Source organism: Rhinatrema bivittatum, chromosome 4, assembly GCF_901001135.1.
Source record: "Rhinatrema bivittatum chromosome 4, aRhiBiv1.1, whole genome shotgun sequence".
NCBI classification, from domain to species: domain Eukaryota; kingdom Metazoa; phylum Chordata; class Amphibia; order Gymnophiona; family Rhinatrematidae; genus Rhinatrema; species Rhinatrema bivittatum.
The window spans coordinates 366984673-367005528 of record NC_042618.1 but is presented as its reverse complement, the minus strand read 5'-3'; the positions used below and the strand labels follow the sequence as shown (position 1 = coordinate 367005528).

The 20856-nt window shown below is 39.4% G+C and overlaps 1 protein-coding gene across 1 annotated transcript in view; it reads left to right on the top strand.

Moving 5' to 3' along the window:
* ACAD9 (acyl-CoA dehydrogenase family member 9) overlaps positions 1–20856 on the top strand; it is a 149559-nt gene that overhangs the window by 25403 nt on the left and 103300 nt on the right. The window contains exons 4-7 of the mRNA XM_029600815.1: positions 4069–4175; positions 5126–5226; positions 6973–7051; positions 18659–18833. Of these exons, the coding sequence (XP_029456675.1) occupies positions 4069–4175; positions 5126–5226; positions 6973–7051; positions 18659–18833 (462 nt within the window). The remainder of the gene's footprint in view (positions 1–4068; positions 4176–5125; positions 5227–6972; positions 7052–18658; positions 18834–20856) is intronic.

Genomic DNA, 20856 nt, shown 5'->3' with positions numbered 1-20856 from the left:
GATTTTTGGACTATTTTAAAGCTTTATATGGAAAGAAAGGAAAAGGATTGAAAAAAGTGATGTTTTGTTTTTTTTTGTTTTGTTTTTTTAAATAATTTGGCTGGCCAAATTTCGAGGAAGAACAACTGGATAGACTGAATATGCAATCAAAAATTGAGGTTATTAGACTAATCCAGGGTCTAGCTTAGCCAGTTAGCTAACTTCACCTTCTGGGGTGAAGTTAGATATCTGGCTAAGCTAGCCAGAAAAATGCTAACATAGCGAGAAAACGTTAGCACAGCCAAAGCTGTCCTAAAGTTGGCCAAGCAAAACTATCCTAATCATTTTAAGATAGCTGGGAATATTCAGCAGCAAGCCTGCACTGCTGAATATCCCTGCAGAGTTAGCCAGCTAAGTTTATCTGGCTAGCTTTTCTAACCAGCCAGCAGCTGAATATGGACCTTTAAATTTTTTTAATTTAATTAATACTGTGGCCCTTACCACCACTACAACTGCTGCCACCATAACACCCTTGCCACCACTGCCAGCATATTCGATGCCACCTGTCTCTCCTGGTGCAGACACTGGTGCAGCTTGCTTTGGGATTACTAATTTTTTGCTATAAATTACTGCTAGTCCTGCCTCCAATGTGACCCATTCTGGTGCCACGATCCCACAACCTGATGTGTCCCAAACCTACAGCCTGATTCTACGTGTGTGCTCTGCAGCCCAAGCGTACATGTGTGCCCAAGACAGACAAAAAAAACAAAAAACAACCCTGCCTAAGGATCTTCTATATTAACTATAGTTCTAGCATAGCCACAAGGTGTCAGTGTTTCCTGTACTGTCAGAAAGTGAGAACTAATACAATAGTTTATTTTTGACCACCATTATTTTATCCTTATTTCTGATCATTTTTTGCTCTGCCTCATAGATTTGAGACACATGTTCTGCAAAATTCTGATGTATAGTTTGTCGTAGACTGGAGTTTGTCAAACTTTTCTTTTATTAAATTAAAAAAATTTAGAGACTTCTCTTATAATTTCAGCAGCTTGTCACACATTTCCTTCCAAGTCACCTGTAGCCATTTTTGGAATCTGTCAATTTGTTTTTGTTTTTTTTTTACCTCTTCTAATCTACTTTCCCAGCATTGGTTAGAGCAGCAGGCAGAGAGCCAGGGAAGCCAGAGTTCAAATCCTATTGATGCTCCTTATGACCTTGGGCAAGTTTTCACTCTGTTGTCTCAGGTACAGGCCCTCTGGGGACAAGGAAAATACATTCAGCTACAGTGGGTAACTCGCCTTGAGCTACCAGTGAAAAGGCACATGTTAAAATATACCATAAATAAATGGATATTTCTCCATAAATTCACTTCGTTTCTACAGATCGTGCAGCCACTTTGATTCCATTATAATTGGTAAATAAAACAGAAAGTTATTAAAACTGCATGTTGCCTGAAGCGCAATCTCTATGCTGCTGCAACTCAGGCCAGAATCGCCCAATTCTAGTGGATAAACAGAGAACTGAAGTTCGTTTTGTCTGTGTGTTTTGAATTTAAAAACAAAATTGATGTAGATTGCGACTGAATAGAACTAATTGAAGCAGAGCATGCAAGCAGGACAAGTCGCATATGATTAGAGGCAAGGATGTTTGAAGGTTACTAGCATGGAGCAGGATCAGTTACAAAAAGACAAGAAGATCTGAGGAGAGGCAAATGAGTGACAGCAGGCTATGAAAATAAATGAAAAATTTAAACACAAACATGTAAAAGACATCAGAGGCAAGGGGCCTAGGCAGACTGTCTTCACCGGGCTAGGAAGATTATATGTGAGAGATTTTAGATAAAATGTTAATTTTCACTTATAACTGCATTTTCTGAGAGTTAAGTCAAAGCCCATTTTCTTAACTTCTTGGTATAGTGTGTTTCAGTTGAAATTTGTTAAAAGATATGAATGGTTTTAGAGACTGGGTTATCTCAGAAATCTGGATGGTGCAATTGAGCAAATTGTTCTGTATTGTCAATTTTATGATACACTAGAATTAAATAAAGTGCAGAAATAGGACCAGTCCTGTGGCTCAGCTGCAGTGTATGGTGCATGGCCATAATGAAGAAGTGGATTTGATTCCCAGGCTGGGATGCTGCTCCCTGGGCCAGCTGGTATTGGGGTTGCTGCAGAGGCAGTGGTCATAGCCCAGGAGGAGGGAAGCTCAACACCTAGACTTTGGGTCCAAATTACTGCATTTCAGAGGAAGTCATGGTCTTGATCCCCTAGCCAATGCCTGTCACTGTAATGGGAGGGGTTACAAAATAGGTGACATCCTCTCCTCTCTTCCCAGGTGGTTGTAAATGAAGAGGGCATGGTGCCATAACCCAATAGAGGCCAGTTCTAATTTATTCATTTATTTTATTTTATTTATTACTTTTTTGTATACCGACATTCATCAGTAGTCATATCAGTTCACATATAATAAGAATAAAAGAGAAATACAGTTTGTAAAGTTAAAAGAAAATAATATACAAAGTAATTGCATAATAAAAGGATAGAACATAGAGGAAAATAAAATAATTAATTGAGATTAGGAGAATATTGCTGGAAGCTCAAAGGCCAGGCCAAAAAATGTGCAGAAAAATATAGAAAAGCATAAAATGCCCTAATCAGCATCTAATATGAATGACACTCAATTGATCCTGTCAAATTTATTATAGAGACATGCTTACAGAAACTGACCTACATAGTGAACGCTGTTTGTTCAAAGGAAAGATGGCTCAGCAGGGGGTAGGCCATTACCCCAAAACACATTGAAGGCCTTAGAACCAGACTAAATTCTCATCTCAGGTCGAAGAACTAAACCAGACAGAAATTTCAACCAATACACAAAACCAGATGCAAAATAGCTCATTTGCACTACAAGGCATTTATCTACCCATGTGCGATTGCGATAATATGTTCCATACAATGTTATGTCCTGGTGGCCATGCAGAGAGCCCGGAAGCAGGCTGTGGTGCTTTGCAAATTGCTTCATATTTTTTAACTTTATGACTGAAACAAGAAAAAAAGCAGCTGTATGCAGGGGACTATTTGTTGTTGGACAATTTTGTGTCCGAGATTGAGTGCTTCAGAATATTATTCCAGATTTTAAGAAAAGGAACAGATGGGCAGCGTTAAACTGAGGGGCAGGTGTCCCAGGCTCTTTATCTGGCTAACTCGTCATAGGTAGACTGGACAGCTTGGAGTCTATCGACCTTTTGGGATCATGTCGGGTACTTGTATCCTGGATTGGCTACTTTTGGAAATGGGATACTGGGCTTGATGGATCTTTCGATCTGACTCAGAATGGCAAATCTTATGTTCTTTAGGATGGAATTGATGACACATGTTGTCTCACATTAGCAAAACTTTATTCAGAGGGCAATTTTCATAGCAGTTCCTTAAGACACAAATGGAGTCTTTGAAAATTGCCCACCTTATGTGTGGGTAAAATTGAATGTGGAGCCCTTTTGAAAATTGGTGCAAAGTCCACTAATAAAAACTTTGCACATTTATGGGCAGTTTGAAAAGTAGCCCGTAAAGTAGCAGCTAATGCGCACAAGAGGAACAGGAAGTAAAACACAAGCAGTATTTCAATAGGCTGCCAGTTATCGCTGGTTAAGAAAGGACACTCAGCTAAAACATGTTTAATATGATGAAGCATCTGAGCTGGAGGAAGCATCATGATTGCTCAAGGCACCAGGCTCTAACTCCAGCAGCATTTGGGTTTTGCCAACTCTAATAAGCCCACCAGAGTTTGTACTTGAGAATAGCTGTGTGGGAAATATTTTATTGCATGATTGCTGTTGCTTTCCTGAAGATCTTTGAATTGTGGAAGAGAAGATCCAATTTTAAATTGCTTTCTATGTTGCAGGCACTTTTCTCAGAGTATCATTGCACCAGTGCTTTTTGTATGCAAAAATAAACAAGTGAAATAACTTATGGATATTTTCCAAGTCATGAAATGTTATCTAAAATGGAATCTGTGTGGGAAGAGTCTTATATAAAATTTACAGGACTTGGATGAAGTAACAAAATGCTCTTTTGTTTTTTTTAACAGGAGGTCTTGGACTGTCGAATACTATGTATGCACGTCTGGGAGAAATTATTTCCCTAGATGGATCTATTGCGGTTACTCTGGCAGCACATCAAGCAATTGGGCTTAAGGTACTACTGTAGAGTTTGTAGGATGCAGTTTGAATGGGCCACAGCACAGTGCATTTCCATTTAGATGTATAAAGAACTTGTCAGCGTGCACTCCTGGAAATACAGGGCAGTACTTGGAAAATTGACTACTTGTTGTATTATAAGAAGAAACTGCAAGTAAACCACCTTGATTGATGGCTGAAAGGCAGAATTGCAAGATTAATAAACTAAACTAAATTCTAAAGCTGGATGGCAGACTTGTAGCAACAGTAATAGTTGCCTTTTTCGAACATCGCGTCGGTGGCTTCTGGTATATGCAATTAGTTTTCTCTGTAAGGGGATTTATTCTCCAACTTCCCAAGGAGATGAAGTTTGCTAAATCTTGGTGTGTGTTGTATTAAAGTATTTTCTCTGGTTTTTTTTCATAGTTCCTGTATGGAGAAAATAAACAGTAGATGGTCTTGAGAAAGACATCTAGATATGGATTTAATAAAAAAAAAAAAAAAGGGTGGGGGGAGATCGGGTTCTGGTTTTGGTTTTTTTTTTGTTTGTTTTTAAATTGTCACTGCTGACTTCATTTCCACCTGTTAAGTTTGTTTACAGATTTCCAGAAGGGCTGCGAGTGTGACTGTCTGCAGGGTAGAATTGCCTCTAGTATGTGGTAAAGAAGCTGCCTGTTTCACATGCAGTGGTCTTTTCAGTAATTTGTAAATGAACTACAGGTGGCTTCAAAGCTAGCATCAATACATCTACATCTTTTATTTATTCTCTTTTCTATTGTTCTAACAAATCGAGAGCCCTAGTGGTTATATATATATATATTTTTTTTTTTATTACAACCTTAGAAATTGCCTGTTTGAAAGACTTCAGCTATAAATTCTGTATGATCCTGATGGGATCCTTCAAGTGATTGTGAAATATAGAAAGCACCGAGATCTCTTTAATAACTTCTCTGACGTTTTGTATTCTAGGGTATCCTGATTGCAGGCACTGATGAGCAAAAAGCCAAGTACCTTCCAAAACTTTCATCTGGGGAGCATGTAGCAGCCTTCTGCCTTACGGAACCAGGGAGGTATCCTCCTTTATATGTGTACAAACCCAACCCTGGCACTTTGTTTCTGTTTTATTAGAACATACTTACACTAGGTCATCCTCGAACCATAAAATACCTGGAAATATGGGATTCACAGTGTTTTATTTCCTTGAAAATGAGGTGAATGTAACAGCAATGCTAGTGGACTTGAGTAATCTACCATGCCCTAGCATTGTTTGGGTGGGGGTTAATGCAGCTTCAAGAAGAGCAATGAAGATTGAATTGCAAGTTATTTTTTTAATGTTTTGGGCTTGCTTCTGGATTCCATGCACCTAGCTGCTGCCTCCTTTTCCCCAGCAGATTCTATTGAGAAATGGGATCCTAGGATTCTGTCGTGGGCTCTGCAGGTGTTTGGATTGATGCCAGGGAAAAAAAAAACTGGTTTTTCCTTGGATGGTGTGTGCTTTATAGTCTTGGGTCTCATTTCATACAGTGCTGTTGAGAAAAGCACTCCTTTCCATAAAATGGATTTTGTACTTGTAAGTCTATTTCCTGATTTCAGTAGCTCTCTGGGATATTGAGGCATCTATCTCAAAATTAAGGCCTCTTCAACACATGCAGGTGGATATGCCAGCTTTTGCAGCATGGTGATTATCTGCCTTTATAGATTTTATCACTACAGTTCTGGGAGTATTTTATGCTAATGTGACATTGACTGGTGATAGATAAAAGAAAAAGAACCTCTTTAGGTAAAAGCATCATATTTTAACTTCCTTTTTTGAGCCAAACATGTCCTAAAACTTTTATTTGCCCTTCAGTCAAATTACTCTGATCTTATTTCTAAATGTAAATAAAGCCACATGGCAATGTACTGAAAATTGCTCGGCTCATAGGGTACAGCTTCCTTTGGAAAACTGCAGAAATGGTACCTCTGACCTATTATAGTATAACTGAACCTGCGTTGTTGGTGTGTGGGCAGGGTTGGGGTATGTGCCATTTATTTCAATCATGGCAGTGTTATCTTATGTCTGCTGTGATTAAAATGAATAATACAAGTTGCTGCCTTCGTACCAATGTTAGCTTCTGTTTTCTCTGCAAACGCTTGTAAATAAGCTTCATATCCTCCTAAAGCTTTCACTGAGAAGCTTTCTCCCCTCTGAACTAACTGCTTGCCTCATTTTATGTTTATGATCCAGTCTCTTAGCAGGGAGGATGTGGCCTTCTAAAACTAGTATATTCTATTAGAGCTTAATATGCTCTTTTTCACTTGGCATGAAATATTACATCTTTTAGTGCATCTACTCTAATGTCTCAGCTGGAAAGTTTAAAAATACTAGTAGTGACACATACACTGGTGATACAGAGAGTACCGAAATATCATTTAAAATATGTTGGTGACAGATTTTAACAAGGATGTCTTAGTTGAAGGATTAAAATGTATCTATGTTATTGCATTTATTAGGCATTGCTGTGTGATTGCTACAGGCTCACAGCCTTTGCATCCATGGCACCTATGCCGTGTCATAAGTTGCAACACTTGATTTGGGGTCTTGTTACTTAAAATACCAATATAAATATCCGGGAGCGTGTGCCACATATGTTGCTGAAATGCAAGCGATGCCGGATTGTGGTATCCCAGTGAATACTTTTTAAGGGAGTCACTTTAATAAGCATTCATCCTTTGACTTTAGTGAGAGTTTCCTGAGGCTGAATGTACTTGTGGTCATTTGCATATCCTTAACATGTTTTATTTTAAATGATTTTCTTTTTTTTTTTCTTTTCAAGTGGAAGTGATGCTGCATCCATCCAGTTAAGAGCCACTGCAACTGCAGATGGAAAGCACTTCTTATTGAATGGTTCCAAGGTATCTGTGCATAAGACTGAGATTTAGAGAGAACTGTACTCGCTGCACACCTGTATAATAATTAGAAAGTTGGGATTTAGAGAGTAACCCAGCCTTACATCAACTCAGAGCTCTATTTTAAGTTAAAGAATTTTGTGTATTTCCCCCCAGAATCCCTAGGAATGCCATATTCAGATTCTATGACAGCATACCCTAGTGTCGGGCCGATACAGTGAAAGTCGGTCTCCTGTGCGCGCAATTCTGTATTTAAATGAGGGCCCGCGGCAAAAAGAGGCGCTAGGGACACTAGTGCGTCCCTAGCGCCTCTTTTTGGACAGAAGCGACGGCTGTCAGCGGGTTTGACAGCCGACGCTCAATTTTGCCGGTGCCAGTTCTCAAACCCGCTGACAGCCACGGGTTCGGAAACCGGACGCCGGCAAAATTGAGCATCCGGTTTTCAACCCGCGGGCCGATTTCAAATTATTATTTATTTATTTATTTATTTTTTTTAACTTTTTTTAACTTTCGGGACCTCAACTTAATATCGCCATGACATTAAGCCGGAGGATGCACAGAAAAGCAGTTTTTACTGCTTTTCTGTGCACTTTCCCGGTGCCCGGAGAAATTAACGCCTACCTTTGGGTAGGCGCTAATTTCTGAAAGTAAAATGTGCGACTTGGCTGCACATTTTGCTTTCTGAATCGCGCGGGAATACCTAATAGGGCCATCAACATGCATTTGCTATTAGGTTCAGGGGGGTTGGACGCGCGTTTTCGACACGCTATTACCCCTTCTGAATAAGAGGTAAAGCTAGCCTGTCGAAAACGCGCGTCCAATCGCGGGTTAACAGTGCGTTCCGCTGGAGTGCACTGTACTGTATCGGCCTGATAGTGTGATGTCAGGTCCCATGATATGACTGGGCCTTGCCTGATTCAAATAGCAGGATTGCTGCTGCAGCACCATATGGTAAGTGAGCATCTGACTCAGATCATAGGTTTGTGTGCCGCTTTGAGGGAGCATTGTAAAATCCTAACCACGGTGTCCTCTCCACTGTTCTCCTCTGAGTACATTATCCTCCTTTCCCTTCTGTTCCTTTGTGAGCAGAGAAGCATTGGCAGTAACACCACATTTTTGCCGTTTTCCACAAGCTACATCACACAACTCGCACATTAAACACAGGGCTGTGTGGCTTCTCACTATGGAGGCAGCAGAGTATCAGAAGTGGCAGTTAATGAGGACCATATTAATAAGAGAAAATGTTTGTGGTTGGCAACAAATATGTTGATACATTTTAAAATATTTGATGCATAAGAATTCCCTTATAAAACAAAAGTGTGATATAAATCATGAAACATACACATTTAAAATAAGGTAAAAATCAAAAAATGCTTAAATATATGTATACTAGTCCGACATGACAAACAAATGCCTGTATCAGGAAGAATTATTATATAAAAAATAAACATCAAATGAAACAGTACAAATTAATATGAATACATACAAAGAGAAATCACAGTAAAATGTTTTCTTTTCAAAGGGATCGACATCTTTTGAACTTCCAGCTATGATTCTTACATATTATGATATGTTTTCTCTGCGTGGCTCCAGGCAGTCAGCATATCTTATTTCTTGATGTGAACTGAGAGATTCTTGTGCTCAAATAAAAGGTTTGAATCTAGAATAACAACAAAATAGAGTGGGTACACTAAATAGTCAAATCAGTGCACATCCAATATTGCAGAAATTAAATAGGTAATTTTCAAAAGGATTTATGTGCTTAAAAGCATTTTCTTTTTGTCCTGCAGACCAGTCCAGACAAGTGGGATTAACTCTTCACCAGCAAGTGGAGGCAGAGAATTCCTTCCTTTTTCAAACATCATCTTCTCCATGTATTTTGGGATAGCAGGATGTGACATCAGTGGTCCTCTGCCTCCGGCTGGTTGTGGCTAGTCTGGGATAGCAGGGGATTAAAAAAAAAAGGAAAGCATTAGTGAATGATAGGGACTTTGGCAAAGCTGTTCTTCTTTTTTAAAAATCCAGTTCCCATTTGGGCCTGGTGGGGGGCGTCTTCAGTTCCTGCATAGTCCTAAGTTAAAATCTTGATAAGGAGGAATGAGGGGAGATACCGAGGAAGAGTGGGGACAGGCTTCACCCCCTGCTGCGAAAGCCATGTCAGATATAGGCATAAAATGCCTCCAATGCAGCAGTTGCAAAGAGAGCACCATTGTGGGCACTTTCTGTGTGAAATGTGGCGTGCCAGACCCTCCAATGGTAAAGCAGGTATGGAAAGGGATGCTTGAAGGAGAAGGGCAGGTCAGCAGTGTAAGCACTAGAGAAACCCACACAGCAGGACAACCAAGGCACTGTGGCACAAGGGAGTTCTAACAGCGAGGGCATTGCCAGCTCAGGGCAAGAGGATGGCCTGAATTGGTCAGCACTGTGTCCTAAGGAAGCAGAAGTTGGCAGTGAGATAGTTCTCAACAGAGTTTATTCTTGTGATGCATTAGAGAAATGAAAGGGAGTGACTAAAAAAGCCAGGTTACCCGAGAAATGGCGGTTGGAGTAAAAAGGCTTCGGTTGGGAAAACAGGGTGTGTCCTCCACAGAGGTTTTGCTGAGACTCTCCCTTGTAACTCATCACCTGAGCCTAAGTACTGAAGACCAGAGAGGTTCTCAAGGCTCAGGGGAGCAAGGGACATAGAAGAGGATAAGGATGTGGTGATTAGATTATTTACAGGCCGATACAGTAAGGACGCAGTAGAAAGAGTGCGGCAGTGCCGGGCGCACCCACGTTTGCCGCACACACAGTTCGGATGACATACCGCTCGATACAGTATTTAAATGGCATGCAAATGCAAGCCACGTCCAAGAAGCGTCCATGAAGCGCAATCCATTTTACTGTATAGGCGCTATACAGCGCCTATACAGTATCCTGGGTGCGCTGGTACCTGTCATTTCAAATGACATTTGAAATGACAGGTACCAGGAAGTGGATACAGGAGAAAGGGCTGCCTGACCCCCTCACTCCCCGGGACAAGACCAAAGTGAATCGGGCAAACTTTCCCCCAGCCCCCGCTCACATGCCCTAGCCGCGTCCATGGGTGCCGATCTCCCGCGCTGACCACTCCGGAGCAGCCCCAGTCCTCTCTCCCCTCCTCCCGGGGACAGCCGGCGGCGAGAGCGGCTTCAGCAGCCCGGGGCGGATCGGGCGCTCCCCATGGCTCCCAGGATTCCTATTCTCTAAAAGGTAATGAGCGCACGCCGTGACCTCGGACGTCGCACTCCGTGACCTGAGCGCCCGGAGTCTTCCCGGTCCCTGGTACATCTGTGGTATGAAACCAGGGAAAATCTTTTGACCCAGGAGAGAAACTTCAAGCACAAGTGAGAAAATTATCATCGCGCAAGAAGCCCAGGGTGAGGGCCTATAAGTGTCTGCTGCCATAGATCTGGTTCCCTGGGTGAGGCACACATGCACTCTTTACAGAGTGCCCTGTTAATGAAATGATCCCCTCAGTGCAGAGCTACGACAAAGGCTGTGACTGCTGGAAGTGGTCAAGGACAGCTTCCAATGGTGGATGAACAACACTACATAGAAACATAGAAATGACGGCAGAAGAAGACCAAACGGCCCATCCAGTCTGCCCAGCAAGTTTCACACTTTTTTTTTTTCTCATACTTATCTGTTACTCTTGGCCCTTAGTAACCTTTTGGTTCTGTTTCCCTTCCACCCTCACCATTAATGTAGAGAGCAGTGTTGGAACTGCATCTAAGTGAAATATCTAGCTTAATTAGTTAGGGGTAGTAACCGCCACAATAAGCAAGCTACACCCATGCTTATTTGTTTACCCAGACTATGTAATTCAGTCCTTGTTCGTTGTTGTCTGTATATAGATCCACTTTTCTTCATTCTCCCTGCCGTTGAACTATGAATGCCATGATGACCATGTGGCTGACCTGCAAATCTCCTGTGGAGAAACTAACATATAGATTTATCTGTAGAAGAAAGAAATGGGGAAAGTGGAAGAGAATAATCTTGTGATTGGATGGTTCACCCTCACGCCTCTCTCTTCCAACACTATTTATTTAAATTTATTTAAAAACTTTTCTATACCGTTGCTAAGTTAAATACTATCGCAATGGTTTACATGTAGGCACGTATTTAATGTAGGTGAAAGTGTACTATAGTACATTCTAACAGGTGCCGTCAAAGGTTCGGTTACAATAAATCATTAGACATAGTCATTTAGCGAAGTAGTTCAAGACCAATTGTACCAAGGTACGTACACGGGTAGTTTTATCACACATAGTATTATAGTTATGCTTATTGTGTAGAGTAGATGTGACTCGGTTGTTTTCACTTTTGAATAATAGAAGGACTAGGGGGCATTCCATGAAGTTAGCAAGTAGCACATTTAAGACTAATCGGAGAAAATTCTTTTTCACTCAACGCACAATAAACCTCTGGAATTTGTTGCCAGAGGATGTGGTTAGTGCAGTTAGTGTAGCTGGGTTCAAAAAAGGTTTGGATAAGTTCTTGGAGGAGAAGTCCATTAATGGCTATTAATCAATTTTACTTAGGGAATAGCCACTGCTATTAATTGCATCAGTAGCATGGGTTCTTCTTAGTGTTATGGGTAATTGCCAGGTTCTTGTGGCCTGGTTTTGGCCTCTGTTGGAAACAGGATGCTGGGCTTGATGGACCCTTGGTCTGACCCAGCATGGCAATTTCTTATGTTCTTATGAGTTCATATACTAATCTACTGTAAAGTCCTAAGTACTGTGTGTCGGTGCCTTTCTGTCTTTTCCTGAATAATTTCTCTCTATTCTCTCGTCTTTGTAAAATGCTTGTTTAAAAAGCCATGTTTTTAGGTTTTTCTTGAATGTCTTGAGATCACTTTGTAGCCTGATCTCTGGAGGCATTGTGTTCCAGATTATGGGTCCTGCTAGTGATAGGGCTCTTTCTCTCACTTGGGTCAGTCTTGCTGTTTTAACTGATGGAATGGTTATGAGTGCTTTATTTGCTGATCGGAGGTTCCTGTGTGGAGTGTGTACCCGTAATGCTGTATTTAACCAATCTGATTTCTCATCATAAATTAGTTTGTGAATGATACATAGGGTTTTGTATTTAATTCTGTGTTCAATTGGTAGCCACTAATATGTTGATGGGGTGACTAGATCTGCCAGCATGGGTAACAGTGATGCAAAATGCCAGTCAGGTAGGCTGGGGGGCACACTGTAAAGGGCAGATGGCACAAGGGAAGTAGTCAGTATTGGAGGCCTCCTGATCAATAAACTACTTGGAGATGAGGGCAGTCAGATTGGCACTCTGTGAGTTCCTCCCCAGGCTGATGGGAAAATTGGAAAGGGTGCTGTTGGATAGTGCCATAGCAGCTACAGAGGACCCTGATGAGCTGGGAAGATGCTCACTTAAGAGGTCTTATTGGTGAGCTATGTAGCTGGAGTGGACAATATTACCTCAGCTGACACACTTTGGATTCCAGAGAGTAACAGCTTTGGAAGACACATTTGCGAGAACAGTGGAAGCTTGAGGATAGTTCCTCCTGGGATTTGATGGTGACCCATCAGATTGTCAAGGCCAAGACATTTTTTAGCTGAGTTTGGGAGAAGAGCTCAGAGGGTATAGATGCACTGGTTCAGCCATGGCCATCGAGCAAGTTCGTTTTTCCACCATGGCCAATGATTGCAAGGACACTTTGGAACATGAAGGATGGGTTATCTTAGTAGCGCCGGACTGGCCCAGGCACCCTTGGTATGGGAACCTGATAAGGCTGAAAAGAGAGGGGCCGCTCGAGCTAGCAGGAACCAAGGGCCTCCTCCGACACAGGCTTGTGGTCATGAAAACCCCAAAACCTTATTGACTTTTAGCCTGTCTATTGAAAGGAGAAAGTTAAAGTACCAGAGCTATTTGGATGAGGTGATTGCAAGGAAGGTGAGAAAGGTGAGGCAAGGAAGCACTCTACCTCCCTGGTATATGGCATGGAATAGCAATATACTCAGCCAGGAGAATTTCGGAGCTCCAGGCACTAGAGTTTTGTGGTGTTTGGAGGCTGAAGGAAGAAATGGGTGGCAACCAAATGGTGGATATATATATATATATATATTTATTTTTTAATATATATATATTTTATATATACATATTTTTCTATATATATTTATTTATTTTTTAAATGGATGGATTCTGGTCTGTCAGAACTCGAGGAAAGGAAAGTTTAAATTTCACCTTCCTCTTCATCCTACAGACCAGTCAAGACAAGTTGGATGTGCCCAAGCAGTATTTGTGTCGGGTGGGGTAAGGACTCAAACACATCCAGGACTTTCCTGCCAAAAATTGAGTTCTCACTTGATTGCAAATCCAGTTTGTAATGCTTTGCAAAAAATTAATATTACTACCCTTAACATAAGGCTTGGGGGTAACCTGCACAGAATGGCAGTTGCTACCCTTAACAGAAACATGGGGGTAACCTGCATTTTGCAGCAGTTACTATTATAAGAAACTTGCTGGGCAGACTGGATGGACCATTTGGTCATTTTCTTCTGCCATTACAGTGTTACTATGAATGCCATGATGACCATGTGGCTGACCTGCAAATCTCCTATGGAGAAACTTAACATATAGATTTATCTGTAGAAGAAAGAAGTGGGGAAAGTAGAAGGGAATAATTTTGTGATTGGATGGTTCACCCTCATGCCCCTCTCTTCCAGCGGCTAGTAGTACAAAGAGAGAGCAGGGGTTTGAATACGCCTCACTAGAGGGCTCAGAAGGCGAGTAAGTGGAGCATCGAAGAAGAAAGAACAGTAGATCTTGTTCATGGTCTGGTTATTCTTGACCTCACTTTTTCTTTTTTTTTTTTTTTTCCTCTTCTTTCCCCTCTCTCTTCTATTTATTAAGTAGGCCACAATGTTAAAATAGTAACAGGAGGCATTTTAGGGCAAGAGGATATTGTTAAAGTTATTTAAATTTGTTTTTATATCCCTCTTTCTAACAAATCAATAAATGGGAACAACACCATCAGTAATAGTGCAAATTGTGATTTAATCCATCGCCTCTCGCCGCGCAATGGGCCGCAGGCAATTTCAGTACTTAGTCAAGCACTAGATGTATAATCATTTGGTGGTGTTCCGTATCTATTCAAAAGTTTATTCTTCAATTAATTTAAAAACCATTATTTTATTAATTTTTCTTTTTTTATTTTTTACCCCAAAATTGTTTACTAAATCCTAAGATTTCCAAAATTGTATTTAAATACCACTAACACCACATTCACCGTAGGTTTTACTTTAATTTCAAACCTGTCCCTGTGTCGCTATTACTCTAGATTTTATTATATCATTAAATCCTAAGATTTTTTTGAATATACTTAGCCCCACTGTAGATTTTTTATTTCAAAACTGTCCCTTTTTTGAAATAAAAAATCTACAGTGGGGCTAAGTATATTCAAAAAATCTTAGGATTTAATGATATAATAAAATCTAGAGTAATAGCGACACAGGGACAGGTTTGAAATTAAAGTAAAACCTACGGTGAATGTGGTGTTAGTGGTATTTAAATACAATTTTGGAAATCTTAGGATTTAGTAAACATAATTTTGGGGTAAAAAATAAAAAAAAGAAAAATTAATAAAATAATGGTTTTTAAATTAATTGAATAATAAACTTTTGAATAGATACGGAACACCACCAAATGATTATACATCTAGTGCTTGACTAAGTGCTGAAATTGCCTGCGGCCTATTGCGCGGCGAGAGGCGATGGATTAAATCACAATTTGCACTATTACTGATGGTGTTGTTCCCATTTATTGATTTGTTAGAAAGAGGGATATAAAAACAAATTTAAATAACTTTAACAATATCCTCTTTTGTCTTGATTGATTTAAGTTTAAATTTTTCCATATTGTAGCAATGTTCAAAAGCCCATTTACATTCTTAAAATGTACTTATGTGCATAAAACCTATTTAATTCAATAGCAATTTTCAGAAGTCCACTTATTCAAGTATAGCGCATTTACGTGCGTAAAACCCAGTTTTAAGCCTGTAAATCTTTTAGAAAATTACTCCCATAATATTTATCCATCACCCAAAAAAAAGAAGTGAAAAGGTGAGGTCATATGTTTAAAAAAAAAAAAAAGTGGTCAGAGGCTGATGGTTGTAATTACAGCAAACTGGAAAAAGACTTCTACAAATTTTTTTTTTAGTGTAGATAAAGAGTTTAACTTAACTGTAAACAAATCTGTGAAAAAACGTGCAAAAGAATTTTATTTAATTTTTGTATAATTATGTATTTTAAAAGATTTATATTCTGCTTCATACAGAATCTGTTCTGAGTGGAAGTTCACTTATCTTTGACGAGATTGTATATAGGGGTAATTCATATTAATCATTTCCAAGCTGTAACAACAATAGCAGTGTAGCACTAATCAAATTTTCTTGCCAATGAGTCTCCCGAGGATTTAAATTCCAACATGGGTTGTGTTTCACCCTCAAAGGCTGTCTCAAAGAACAGGGCAGTACAGAAATCTGGCACAGCTGTAAAAATCTCTATAAAAAAAACCAAAGCACATACAATTTTTATGCAAACCAATATCATTATCAAATAGATGAATACAGTCCAACACTTAATAAAATTTCAATTCAAAAAAGAAAGAAATGCATGCTTACAAATGTATGTGGCTCAACGAGCCGGTCACAAAGAAAGGTCTTAAACAGATGCTGCTATTTAGCAGTACATTGGTTTAAAAAGACCACCACCTGGGTCAGGTGATGATATAGGGACCAATCAGCAAGTAGAGAATGCTAGGATTTAAATATTACTGCCACGCATCCCCTATAATTCCAAAAATGAGGTCGTATGACTAGAGGAGAGCCAATCAAACATTCTCTGCTTGTTGATTTGTTCAGTGCTATGTTGCTATTGTATATGATTAATATGAATTACCCCTGCTCATGACATTTTCAAAGATAAGTGAACTTGTACAAAAATAAAAAAATAAAAATTTTTGCCCTAGTTTTAGAAGGATGTGTTTGCATTTAATATAAACAATTTATTCACACTTTTAAAGATTTTTTTCTGGAAGTGATTTTCTGGTTTCAGTGATTTCTAGTATCCGGTCTCTGACCACTGGTTTTTTGGCATATGAAAACATCTTTTCACGTCCCCTTTTTTTGGGGGAATTTTTTTTTTCCTTTGAATCTAGACCATACCTTGCTGTTCAGTTAATGGACAGAAGGATCCAGAAATCCTTACCAACTACAGCCCCATATCAAACCTTTCGTTCATAGCCAAAACCATTGAAAAAGTCGTACACACTCAACTAGATGACTATCTTGAGACAAACAGCATCCTACCTCCATCCCAATATGGATTTAGAAAAAACCTAAATACAGAATCTCTCCTCATCTCCCTAAATGACATTATTATAAGAGGCTTTGACAAAGGGGAAACATACTTGCTCATACTCCTTGACCTCTCAGCCGCCTTCGACACAGTAAACCACAATATACTGTTGGAACGACTAACCCAAATTGGCTTAACTGGCGCACTACCTTACATTGGTTCTCTTCCTATCTATCTGATTGAACATACCAAGTATTAATCAACAACAACCCATCAAAAATGATCAACCTCAACACTGGAGTCCCTCAAGGATCAGCTTTATCCACCACCCTTTTCAACATATACCTTCTCCCCATCTGCCAACTACTAAAAAAAAATAAATTATGGAATCACACACTTCCTCTACGCTGATGACATTCAGCTTCTATTTCCCATACAAAATTTGATCGAAGACACCTACAAGAAAACCTCAGATCTACTTATTTCAATCAAACATCTCCTAAATTCTCTGAAACTCATAATCAATTTCGACAAAACTGAAATAATACTCATGGACAAAAAACCCAATCCAACTCCACCACCCCTGACAATACTAGACAAACAAATGATATCTATACTCCCTACCACCCACACCAGGAACCTTGGAGTTATCATCGATAAATAACTTTCTTTCAAGAACCACATATCAAATAAAACTAAAGAAGGATACCACAGACTCCTAACCCTAAGACATATGAAACCATTTCTCAACCCTTACAATTTCAGAACTGTCCTACAACTACTTATTTTCTCCACCTTCGACTATTGCAACTCCTTACTAATTGGAATACCTTTTTCAATCCTCAAACCACTCCAAATACTGCAGAACTCAGCTGCCAAAGTCCTAACAGGAACAAAAAGAAGTGAGCACATAACGCCCATATTGACCTCACTTCACTGGCTCCCTATTACAGCACGTATTGCTTACAAATCAATGACCATCATTCACAAAATTCTAAACAATGATCATCAAGGTTGAAACACCCTAAACATAATTCCTCAAAATCCTCCAAAAAACCTACGCTCTAATAACTCAGGTTACCTAAATATCCCCCCCATCAAAGATACGCATCTGGCAACAACAAGAGAGAGAGCCTTTTCCATTGCCTCCCCTAAACTTTGGAACACCCTACCTAAAGTCCTGAGAACCCAGCACAACCTAAAAACATTCAAAAACGACCTAAAAACACTAATGTTTCGCAAATTCTACACTGACCTTCAGACGTCTGATCATCCCAACTCTCAATTGAACTCTCATCTATAAACCTCTTAATACCTTCTCTCCAACCTGAACCTGCATACCCTCCTCATCCAACCTAATAATGCTTTCTGGACTTGATATGTTTATTTCTGAAAATGTTCACATTGTTATACTGTTACACAACTGCTAAGAAAAATGTATACTTTGTAAACAGTTATGATGGCTCTACCGAATGACGGTATATAAAACTCAGCAAATAAATAAATACATGTGTTTGCTAGTGTGATTCCAGAGATGCATCCATTTTCTAACATACATGCGTATATGTGCATGTTATAAAGTAGATTTTAAATGGACACGCACATGTGCGCACCAATGCCACATCTACCACATAAGTGGGTGAATTTTATAAGGGATGCACGTCAACTCCATGCCTAGTTTTCCTAATTTGATCCTAGTTCACCCAGTTTAGGGATAGAGCTTCCAAACCCCACTGAATAACCTAGATTTCTTTGTTTTTGTACTTGCACGCCATCAATTGCAGCAGAAAATCCTGGCGTGCATCTGTGCGTGTAAGTATTTATGCGCAATTTTCTTGGTCTTCCCCTGGCATGCCCATGCCTTGCCCAGACCACACCCCTTTTTCTGAACTTTTGAATTGTGGGCATAGTGGTATATATGTGCCTACATGGGTGCTTTTTAAACTCTATATGGTGCTCACCGTCCCAACTTGTGCACATATCTCCCAGCTATTGGCTCACGTACAGCTTTTAAAATTCGTCTGTTAGGTAATAACCTCCCTTGCAAAAACCTGAAGAAACGCATCCATTTCTTTCACTATACTCTGCATCTAGCTGCTGAGATTGATGATTGCTGTTAATGCTGGAAACATCATATCAGTACTTTTTATGTACTGGTAAATTAAAATAATTCAGGAGGAAGCCATAGATCATTGGGTGATACTAGATTAACCAAACATGCTCTCATCTATCCAACTGCATTATTGGATTGTGAAATCTAATTGTTTGCTTCTAGGTTTGGATATCAAATGGTGGAATGGCAGATATATTTACAGTGTTTGCAAGGACTGATATTGTTGATAAAGATGGACAAACAAAGGACAAAATCACAGCGTTCATTGTGGAGAAAGCATTTGGTGGAATTACTACTGGGAAACCAGAAGATAAACTGGGCATCCGCGGATCTAATAGTAAGATACGTTTAGGGTCTCCTTTTTCTTGTTGAATGGTTTTCAGCAGAGGGGTTCCCTTAATAGCTCTGTTGTATTTGCAATCACCCAAATTGCCAGTGTTAAATAGCATAAGCTAGCTGACCCTAGAGCATTCCAGAATGTTGAGCTGCTGAGGCCTGGTTATGTTTTCTTGCTTATTTCAGTTTTTTCTCCGTGTCCCTGTTGCCCCCTGTTAAAAAGTAATAAGAGAAATTATTTAACTTCTCTTTAATGCCAATGTACAAATGTCTCTTCCAAGGACCATGCTAAAAAGAATATCACCCTGAATGGAAGCTTTGAGCTCACTCACTTGAAAACCAGAGATCTTTTATTTTCTAAACTCTTTAACAGGAGAAAGTGCTGTATAAAATATTTGAAAAAATTATTTTTACTGTTTCTAATACATTAGCTTTTATGCTGGATCTTCTGTCTGCAAGTGAGTAATGAAGCACTATATTTCAGTGTTTATACGGCATTCCTAACTGATGCGGAATAGGACTTCCAGGCAGGTATAATGAATCCCTTCTCTGAAAGAGCATGCACTCTTGGATGCATATTTGAAGCAGCAGGAGATAGGATGAATTTTCAAAAGATTTAGGTGCCTAACTTTGGAAGTTAGGAATCTTAATCGTTCCCTATTAAAAACTGATTCGGGCTGAATTCCTAAATTTAGGAATCTAATTTCAGTAGGCACCCAAATTTAAGTGCCAAACAGTGGGAGCTACAGGTGCAGAGTTAAGATGGAGGAAAAAGGTTAGCTATTTAGAACTAAATTTTAGCATTAGGAACCTAACTTAAATGCCATCCTGGCCATATAGATAGACATACACAAAGAAAGAGAGCAGAAAGAATCATAGAGTCCAAAAATTCGTAGTGTTGCAAAATAGGAAATTGATTTCCTTGCTTTTATTTTTTCATAAGTGGCTACTCCAGAAGCTCAATGCGATATACTATAGTTTTCAACCAGGTCCCTTGACACGGACCGTGTTTCGCTCAGAGCTGCATTGGAGGGACTGAACACAGTGTATAATTTCAACCACTAAAAACAAACAGAGAATTATACATCAGTGATAATTATATTATCAGTGATAACTAAGGACTGTAATGCAACGGGCAAACTAACATATTAGTGCCGGGACACATACCTTAAGTCAAGTCCAATTTAAAGTCAGAGGAGAGCGGGCAATACTAACAGAGACGCTTATTGCCCGTTACATTACAGTCCTTAGTTATCACTGATGTATAATTCTCTGTTTGTTTGCTTATGAAAAAATAAAAGCAAGGAAATCAATTTCCTATTTTGCAACACTACGACTTTTTGGATTCTAGGATTCTTTCTGCTCTTTCTTTGTGTGTGGATAATAATTGGAGAGCAGCATTCCTCCTATTTGCGTGTTGGATCATATAGATAGACATGACATGAAGGGAAAGTGTCAACAAAATTTTAGCAAAAGGAAATCTTGCCTTACAAATCTATTAGATTTTATTGAAGGTGTAAGTAAATATATAGATAATAGGTGAACTGGTTGATATAGTGTATTTGGATTTTCAGAAAGTATTTGACAAAATATCCTAGAAGAGACTCCTCAGGAAATGAAAGTCATGCGATAGGAGGAGTGTCTTATTATGTATTGATAACTGTTAAAAGATGGGAAATACAGGATAGGGCTAAATGGTCAGTTCTCCTAATGGAAAAAGGTCATTAGTGGAGTACCTGTGCTATTAACATATTCATAAATGTGCTGGCAAAAGGAATGAGGTGATCAAATTTGCATTTGCCACAAAATTATTCAAAGTTGTTAAAATGACAGCAGATTGAGGTACTGCAGAGGAGACCTTGTGAGACTAGGAAACCAGGCATCTGAATGACTGTTGAAATTTAACATGCGTAAGAGCACAAAATAATCCAAATATAGGTATACAGTGCTGTGCTCTGTTTTGAGAGTCACTACCCATGAAAAGGATTTTGGAGTCCTTGTGGACAATACATTGAAATCCTCAG